At 44.3% G+C, this 9,428-nt stretch overlaps 2 protein-coding genes across 2 annotated transcripts; one reads left to right on the forward strand and one right to left on the reverse strand.

Moving 5' to 3' along the window:
• Positions 1-236: 236 nt before the first annotated feature.
• SEC61B (SEC61 translocon beta subunit) lies at positions 237-5,701 on the reverse strand. The gene is made up of 4 exons (XM_030971733.1): positions 5,497-5,701; positions 5,299-5,396; positions 4,556-4,657; positions 237-572 (listed from the first exon to the last, which is right to left on the reverse strand). The coding sequence occupies exons 1-4, from the start codon at positions 5,497-5,499 to the stop codon at positions 485-487; spliced, it is 291 nt and encodes a 96-aa protein (XP_030827593.1). The 5' UTR covers positions 5,500-5,701; the 3' UTR covers positions 237-484.
• A 115-nt stretch (positions 5,702-5,816) lies between these two features.
• On the forward strand, positions 5,817-8,962 carry ALG2 (ALG2 alpha-1,3/1,6-mannosyltransferase). The gene is made up of 2 exons (XM_030971732.1): positions 5,817-6,215; positions 8,035-8,962. Exons 1-2 carry the CDS (start codon positions 5,871-5,873, stop codon positions 8,935-8,937), a joined length of 1,248 nt encoding a protein of 415 aa, XP_030827592.1. The 5' UTR covers positions 5,817-5,870; the 3' UTR covers positions 8,938-8,962.
• The last annotated feature ends 466 nt before the right edge of the window (positions 8,963-9,428 follow it).

Raw genomic sequence — 9,428 nt, forward strand, 5'->3', positions numbered from 1 at the left:
TCCGTTTCATTTCAACAAGGACGTTGGTTACCTTCTCATGTTTGTGAACCTGATTTTGTCTCTTTCATCCACAAAAAAAGATCTTCTAGCATAAAATTATATAGCAATGTATAGTTTGGAAGAATCTGGTTTGAACTGTCAAAGAGCATTTACTCATATATATGACTATTTATGAAAACCACTAGTAAAACGTGTTAGTGGTGGTACACTGGAAGAGGAAAAAATACAGTTAAGACTGTTTCTATTTCCATACACAACTTTTATTGCAATACCTGTATTCTAAGTGTACAGATACAAATATAAAATGACCCATGACAGGCTTTAAAGCTGCCCAAGTAGCAAACTGAGAATTTAATTCGGTATTATAGCCAAAGTTGACAGGACTTCAACAGGTGATAGGAAGCTTCCCCAGTCTCTCTCCAAGAACAACCAGGATCCACCATAGTTTTGGTCCAAGATGTATGCTTTAAGTTGGCAGCTGAGTCTAGGAACGAGTGTATTTACCCCAGATGTGCAGCATAAACACAGAAGCAATAAAAAGAAGACTCATGACCAAAACTGGAACAGGTCCACTAAAAATAAAGAGAAAATGCATTAACATAAAAAAGAAGTCTGTCTTGCCCATTATCAGCCAAGTGAGCTCATCAGTTCATATGAAATTGTACAAGTAAACCCTTCTTCCCTTCCCACAGAAACACCTTAAGCCACATAGAAATGAGATAGCCACCTCTATCAAAAACTGCTGCTGCCACTGTTTAAAAGACAGTTCTATACATCCTAAATGCTACATAAAAAAGTACCACAAACCCCCCTCCTTGTAAAAAAAGCCATTAATGGTTCATTATTATTCATCACTGTTTTCACAGTCTCTGGAGAAGTATCCTCTGTGTTTATAACTCAGATAGCCAACTGAGCAAAGATGCAGTCCCATATAAAAAAAAACAACAGAGTCCTCTAGCGGCTACTAAAATTTTGGCAAAAAATTCTCATTAGGTGTTTTATTTTAGAGGTTTTGTTTCATTTGAAAACAATAGCAGCAGTGGGTGAGAGACGGGGACTTCTGCCTTCTTGAAAAACATAGACAAAGTGGCAAAGCTACATCATTAAATCTTTACCTCAAATGAATAATTTTTTTTTCTCCTTACTTTCATATATTGCTTAGAAATTGCACAGTAATGTTTTCCAAAAAAACAGCTTAATCTTAGGGTACACGTTGATAGCTTCAGTCAGCTGTTTCATGCTGTTCTAAGATGCAACAGTTACATGAATACATACACTCAACACTCCTTCATACCACTCACTTCACACAATCTCATTTTTGATTTTCAACATGCTATTGGTAAATCTGTTATCCAGCCTGTGTTACCCTCCAGGGTACTGTTTATAAGCATGTAAATGCTACCTGAATATAAAGTAAAAAAAAAAAAAAAGGAAACTGAAAAGGGATTCAAAGAGTTTACTGACATATTTTTCTATGAGATCATGATCCACATACTTGAAATGATCACAATTGTAATCTTACACCGAGTTTTAAAACTCAGTTATTATCTATCATACTTAGACTTATTTGGGTATGGAGAATCCTGAACACAGACATAAAGCATTTAGCAAATAAACTAAAAATAAAGTCCACATACATGGTGACTACACAAGCAATGCCTTCAAGGGGTATCTTTCACTAAGCAACAGAATGTAATTCTCAAACCCTAGCATTTTATATATATATAAATATATTTATTTTATAGTTTTATTTATTTAATTTTATATATATATATATATACACACACATACATGTAAGTTTATAGCCTACATAAAATAAATAATAATTTATAGTTCTTACACTGTATCTGAATTATTATTTAATTCATTTGAGCCTTCAGCAGTAGGAACAGGTAAGCTGCTCTGCCAAAGGCACACAGGAACAAAGCAGCACCACTAATCAGAACAGAACTACATGGAAATAAACAGTGGGGACATTGTGTGTTCAGTGGTTTTTTAACATGAAGATGACATTGGACTCCTAGAGAAAAATCAACTCTCCAATACTGACAGAGATATCTCATTTCCTCCAGTCCCAAAGAAAACCTTTTGAAACCCTGCAATTCTGCTCCACACACCTGTGTCTCCTCAGGCCACCACAAATAAATAAATGGATTCAGACACCTCTAAAAATTTGGTACTGTGCATTCTCAGAATGTCTTTCATAAGGCTGCATATTGTACTACAAGCGCAATTTCACTTTCTATCCACAGGAAAGCTGCCTATAGCTCCTTAAGCAGGAAAGCCCAAGACAAGATACAGGAACCACAGGTACCGAGTGACCCAAAAAGACAAAAAAGTTTAGGTTTAGTTTTCTTTTCAAAGCATGTAATTGCCAAGCTTTAAAGAGAAAAATATCATATCCCCTCTCAGCCAAATCCCCCACAACTCTCTTTCACTAATAGCTGTTTTTTAAAGCATACACATCTTGAAGCATCTTGTAATGCCAATAAAGGATCTTTCCTGAGGGAAACCAACTTGTCTATTCAACATAGTTATTATTTTGGACATTGAATACAAATACAAAAATATCCAAAGCATCAATGTAATTCTGCACAATATAAAATATATAAACTTTTTTACCTAGAGTGAAATTCCCTTCATTGTAGCTAGTATGAATTAACCTGTTCTCAGGTGGTTTTATGTATTTTTTCATAGTAATTTTAAGAGCTTGCATTTTAAACAATACAAAAACCATAAAAAAGCCCACCCACCACCACTACCGGCTAAGCTTTCCCATTCCTATATGCAGAAGTGATCACAACCATTTCTAAAAACAACTTCAGCTGAAGCACTCACTGAGGCAATCACAAACCCTTGATAACCTGTTCTCACTTTAAAGACTACTAAACAGGGCAGAGATAATAGCAATTGGTCGCTATGGAAAAAAAAAATACGTAGAAAGATGCAAGCAAGAAAGTTGCTGCCATGCCATGGCACAGAAAATGTTACATCTAGCGTGAGGTGATTTGTAAAACCAACTCACTTTTATAGATTTGATTCTTTCATTAAAAGCCTGACCATACAGTTACCCAAAGTAGCTTCCAAAAAAAACCACTCCCAGTGCTCCAAAACCTTAAAATTGGGAACCAATGTGTCACAACATAAGTAGATGGGAAAATCTGTTTACTGATCTGCTTGCACTGAAGATGAGAACAACTGAGTGGCCATTCAGCACCAAAAGTGAAATCAAATGATTCACAAGGAAACTTAGCAAAATTGGTAAAGCTTGTATCACAAGTCTATTAAAAAAATCATAGTGCCCTTCTGGGTGTTTTTTTTTTATTGTTGTTGTTTTTTGGGTTTTTTTTTTTTTGGTGTAATTAATTTTTTTAATTGAACTTTAGTAGATCAAAACACAGATAAAACAGTTGCCCTGCCTATCTGCATAGATTTGCTCTAGAACACTATTGCTGCTCATTGTCTTCTCTTTGCCTTGTCTCCTTTCTGGACTCAGAATGGATTAAGCAAGGCAGAACAGCACAACTTTGGTGGTTTGCTGGATACAGTTTGTTTTCTGAAGTTTCAAGTACATAGGAAAATGAAAACATGTAAAACAACTTCAAAGGAAAGATTACTCCCAGAACTATCACTAAGTAGCCTATAACCATGCCCTTCCCCAAATGTGCAGCTAGCAGCAGCCCTCTTGAAGAACTCCAAAAGAAAATATTAATGGATTTGAGAAAAAAAAAAAAACAACAAGCAACAGGGTCAGTCCTGAGCATCTCAAGACTTTCCAACCTAGTAAGAACAAGAACTAATGAACTATAATTCTACAATAAGCAGAAATTTCCACGCAGAATGTAACTTGGCACGCATTCATCAGCTCAAATACGCCTTCCACTTTTGTTACCCAAGTATTAGGCTTCAAAGTTTGTTGGGAAAGTCATCTGAATGACTCACAGTGGTCAAAAGAGTAAAAACTTAGGCTCTCTCTATAGTTTAAGGGACATTATTAGGTATTTAACCATAATCTTGGAACATTCACCTTGTGAAAATGGAGATAGACAAGGTATTGACATTTTGCTAGGCAAGTTCAGCTAAAGTAATTTATCTACAGCTTTTTAATAAAAACACCTGATGCGAGCATATGGTTTATCAGTTATATTGTATTTTCAAAGGGTGCACAGGACCATAACATAGCTATTATAAGATAAAACCCAAGATTTTTACTTAAAAGAGAATGAAAACATGTACACGGATGCTTTAATTCATTGAGACAAGTGATCTTTCTCAACTTCAAAGTGATTGCTCACTGCCTTCAAAGACCACATATGGTAAGCTCTGGCAATTACAAAATACAACTCATACCTACCTTTTTAAAACCACCATAACTTTAGAAACTCCTTCTCCAGGGTTACAGATTTAAGTATGTCATTCCAACCATCAACTTAGCAAGTTTTCCCATGCACCCCAGAACACTGACAGATTATTATTAATTCAAAGACTCCAAGACAGTGTAGGCAGGGGAACTCTGCAGCCCTCAAGCCTGCCAGCACCCATTCACCCAACTTACACTTTGAGCCCTGGTGAGTCCTCAGTGTAGAACCGCCACATCCCACCAGTCCCTGTGGACGTGGCACGGCCTGCACTCCTTGTCCCACAGCTGGCATTTTTCCTTTAAGGGATGACAGAAGAAAACAAAGACCAAACAACATGTTAGTACTCCACCAGCTTCTAGGACCAAGCGGCCCAGGAGACCCTGCAGAAACAATACACTTCACAGAATCGATCAGGGGGGGAAGACCTCTAAGATCATCAAGTCCAACCTATGACCCAACACCACCATGTCAACTAGACCATGGCACTGAGTGCCACATCCAATCTTTCCTTAAATACCTACAGGGACAGTGACTCCACCACCTCCCTCGGCAGCCCATTGCAACGTTTAATCGCCCCTTCCTCCTGATGTCGAAGCTAAAAATCCCCTGGCACAACTTAAGACTTGTGCTCTCCTATCCCGTCACTAGTTGCCCGGGAGAAGACACAGCCCATCACCTGGCTACACCCTCCTTTCAGGTGGTTGCAGAGAACCATAAGTCACCCCGATCCTCCTTTTCTCCAGGCTGAACACCCCCAGCTCCCTCAGCCCCTCCAGATAGCACTGGTGCCGCAGACCCTTCCCCAGCAGCTTTGCCCTTCTCCGGACTGGCATCAGCCTGTGCTGCCACGTCAGAGAGGGCACCAGCCCGGCGAGCAGAGCGCACGCCGGGGACCAAGAGCTGTGCCCGCAGGGGAGCGGCGGCGGCGGGCACCCACCTCTGCCGGACGGTGGATCCCGCGGCGCGGGGAGCCACAGCCTTGCTGGGGGAGCGGCCGGAGGAGCCGACGCTGGTGGCGCTGGGGTTGGGCCCGGGCTGCGGAGAGAGGAGAGAAGTGGGAGGGGGGGAGAGGCGGCGGGCACTGCCGACGGGGAAGGGGCGCCTCAGCCGCCCCCCGCCTCGGGCAGCTCCTCACCATGGCGGCGGCGGTGCTGGGGCTCGGCGCGGTCTCACACACGCTCCGCTACAGCCGCTCCGGCCACGTCCCCGTCCCCATCAGGCTCCGCCCCGCGCCGCGCATCCCGGGGCCATGCGGCTTCCCCGGATAATGCCTGAGCAGCAGCAGCCCCTTATCCCTGTAACCCTGGATACAGGGATACGTTCCGAGACCGCTGCCCGCCGTGACGCCTCGGTCGCGCCCGCTCCTTGCGCAGCGGCCGGGCCGGAGCGGCACCGCGGCGAACGGCCCGTCGGGCAGCAGCGAGGCCGCCCGGCGGGCGGGGCGGGCGGGAAGACCCGGGAGGAAGGGAAGCAAGGCTGACGTGTCCCACCGGGACTGCCGGGCTGCGCATGCCACCCGCGGCAGCGGCCATGGAGGAGGCGGGAGGAGCGGGCCCGTCCGTGCTGTTCCTGCACCCGGACCTGGGCCTGGGCGGCGCGGAGCGGCTGGTGGTGGACGCGGCGCTGGCGCTGCGGGCGCGGGGCTGCCGGGTGCAGATCTGGACGGCGCACTACGACCCCGGGCGCTGCTTCGCGGAGACGCGCGGGCTGGCGGTGCGGCGGGCGGGCGGCTGGCTCCCGCGCAGCCTGTGCGGCCGCGGGCACGCCCTGTGCGCCGCCCTGCGCATGGCCTTCGTGGCGCTCTACGTGCTGCTGCTCAGCGGAGAGACCTTCGACGCCTTCGTGTGCGACCAGGTGCGGGCATGGCCATGGGGACGGGATCGCCGCTGCCGCTGGCCCGACTGGAGGCGGGGGTGCTGGTGGGCTGCTCTTCACAGAATCACAGAATTGCTAGGGTTGGAAGTGTCGTCTGGTGATCATCTACTCCAAACCCCCTGCCAAAGCAGGGTCACCTGCAGCAGGTGTTGCAGGAACGCGTCCAGATGGGTTTGGAATGTCTCCAGAGAAGGAGACTCCATGACCTCCCTGGGCAGCGTTTTCCAGTGCTCTGCCACCCTCAAAGTAAAGAAGTTCTTCATGTGGATGTAGAAGTTCTTGTGTTTTAGTTTATGGCCACTGCTGGTCCTGTCATTCACTAAAGAGTCTGGCAGCATCCTCTTGAGACGAGATCCACCTTTGAGATATTTATATGAATTGTCTCCTAGTCTTCTCTCCTCTAGACTAAACTAGCACAGTCCTGCAGTCTCTCTGTAAGAGACATGCTCCAGAATCCTGGAGTATCAAATTCCCACAAAATGGGATTCATTATTGCGTGTGCAACGAGCCAATAATGATGCACTCAATAGAGAAACATCAACTTCAGATCTGTGCAAGCCTGGCTGCTGCACTGTGGTTTACAAATCAAGGACACCCCATCAGGCTTTCTGTGCCATCTTTTATACACAGAAATTCAGTTAGTAACTTCCTAAGAGTGGCACCTCATAATGTTGTGGTTGGTTAATAGTTTCCAGAGAAGGGAAGTGAAGCTGGAGGGTGATCTGGAGCACAAGTCTTATGAGGCTGAGGGAACTGGGTTGTTTAGCTGGGAGAAAAGGAGGCTCAGGGGGACCTTATCACCCTCTATAACTGCCTGAAAGGATGTTCTAGCAGGTGGGGATTGGTCTCCCTGACAGCTAGTGACAAGATGAAAGAACATAGTCTTAAGCTGCACCAGGGGAGACTTAGCTTCGACATTAGGAAGAATTTCTTCAGAGAGGGTGATTGATTATACATTGAAATGGACTGCCCAAGGAGGTGATGGAGTCACTGGCCCTGGATATATTTAAGGAAAGACTGGATGTGGCCCTTTGTGCCATGGTCTCGTTGACACAGTGGTGTTGCGTCATCGTTGGAACTTGGTGATCTCTTTTCCAACCTAATTGATTCTGTGATTCTGTGTAAGTTACATGTGCCCAGTTAACTTCTACACTTGCTTGGGGAAATGGTCTTCACCTGAGCAGGGGTCTTTCTGACCTGTGAGTGTGTTCTGTAGTGTTATAATGAACATAGTTTAGCTATAGGATACACGGACCTTGAGTATTTTGCAAAGTTAGCAATGTATACATAGACATAAATCAACATCTTGATTTACTACATCTTTAAGGCTTGTTAGTTCCAGGATGTCGTGACTAAGGGATGCTAGCTGCTGAGATGAGGTCTTCTTTCTTGCTGATTAGGCTTGAAAGTGTACAAAGATCTTACATCAAGGAACATCCTGACTTCAGATAATCTTGACCTATTCCGCATTTTGCAATTTACATCTTACATTCTGGGGCAGCTGGAGAGAGGATGCCACTGCTGCTTGAACTCTGCTCCCAGCACCCCTGGTAGTGGTGGAAAGAAGTGCTTGGAGAAGTCCTGGGGCTTGATGGGGAGCTGGGAGAAATTATAGGGCCGCAAGAGGTCCTGGATGAGGGAGTTCAAGTTGATGTGCTTGTGTGGGGGAAAGGGAGAAGGCACTTGGCTTGCAAAGTAGTGGCTCTCAGAGCATGGCTTTGAAATCACATGTGCACTCTGGTGACACTGACACAAACAATTAACCTCACCTCTTGTCCCATCTCTCTGGTTGCACTAGGTGTCTGCCTGCATTCCTGTGCTTAGACTGGCCAGAACCCGTAAGAAGGTTTTGTTTTACTGTCACTTTCCCGATCAGCTCCTGACCAAGAGAGAATCTTTCCTGAAGCGCCTCTACAGACTGCCGCTTGACTGGCTGGAGGAGTACACAACTGGCATGGCAGACTGCATCGTTGTGAACAGCAAGTTCACTGCCAGCGTGTTCAAAGACACATTTAAGTCCCTGTCACACATAAACCCAGATGTCCTCTACCCATCACTCAACATCAGTAGCTTTGAAGAAATTGTTCCTGCAGACATAGCTGATCTGATACCGAAAAAGAAAAAGTTCTTGTTTCTTTCCATTAATAGGTATGAGAGAAAAAAGAATCTGGCGTTGGCTCTCGAAGCTTTGCACGAACTTCGAGGGAGACTTGATTCCCATGAGTGGGATGAAGTTCACCTGGTTATGGCAGGTGGTTATGATAAGCGAGTTCTGGAAAACGTGGAGCACTATGAAGAGCTGAGGAGACTCTCAGCCAAACTTGATGTTAATGACCATGTGACTTTTCTGAGATCATTCTCAGATGAACAGAAAATCTCTCTTTTTAGTAACTCTGTGTGTGTGCTTTATACACCAAGCAATGAACATTTTGGCATTGTCCCTTTGGAGGCAATGTATATGAGATGTCCAGTTATAGCAGTTAATTCAGGTGGTCCTTTAGAATCAATCTCGCATAATGTTACAGGATTTTTGTGTGATCCTCTTCCAACGCAATTCGCAGATGCCATGGAAAAAATTGTGAGAGATCCTCTCTTAAAGGACACAATGGGAGCAGCTGGGAGAGTGAGAGTTATGGAAAAATTTTCTTCAGAAGCTTTCTCAGAACAGCTGTACCAATACATACGCAGATTAACAGAATAAAATTCTATTCCTACGTTATATTTTACAACATTGTGTCTCTCATTTGTGTAGGGGACCAGTATTCATTGTGACTAATGAAGAATTAGGGATATCTAAATGTCCTTGTTTTGGTTCTTGTGCTGCCTTATGTCACTTGACACATAGAAGGAGCAAAACATGTCCCACTGTGTCATTAGAAGGTTGAAATTTTCATGTGGTAGACTGATCTGCCATTGCAGGAGTTCTTTTGTGTACTGTGCCTTGGAAAAATGCAGAGTTTCATGGCAGTAACTTATTGCAGGAAAATTACTGCATGTTTTATTCAATACTGTATGGAATGGCTGATTCAACTTAGAAAATTTGGATTTGTCCAGATAAGACACACACAGCCTTATTTTTATGTATGTAAAATGGTCATCAGTAATTTGTAATAAAAGGGCTATCTCAGATGAGGTATGGAGAGAATTGCACAGTCCAACCAAATGCATGTTTCAAAAACCCAGCAGTGTTAG

The sequence above is a fragment of the Camarhynchus parvulus genome, chromosome 2 (assembly GCF_901933205.1).
Source record: "Camarhynchus parvulus chromosome 2, STF_HiC, whole genome shotgun sequence".
NCBI classification, from domain to species: Eukaryota; Metazoa; Chordata; class Aves; order Passeriformes; family Thraupidae; genus Camarhynchus; species Camarhynchus parvulus.

Excerpts from the sequence above, each read along its gene's own strand:
- SEC61B (XM_030971733.1), bottom strand. Across the intron at positions 4,658-5,298 it reads GGATCCACCGTCCGGCAGAG|GAAAAATGCCAGCTGTGGGA; the intron begins GTGGGTGCCCGC and ends CATCCCTTAAAG. Across the intron at positions 573-4,555 it reads GACTCACCAGGGCTCAAAGT|TGGACCTGTTCCAGTTTTGG; the intron begins GTAAGTTGGGTG and ends CTTTATTTTTAG.
- ALG2 (XM_030971732.1), top strand. The coding sequence starts at position 5,871 with ATGCCACCCGCGGCAGCGGCCATGGAGGAGGCGGGAGGAGCGGGCCCG. Across the intron at positions 6,216-8,034 it reads ACGCCTTCGTGTGCGACCAG|GTGTCTGCCTGCATTCCTGT; the intron begins GTGCGGGCATGG and ends TGGTTGCACTAG.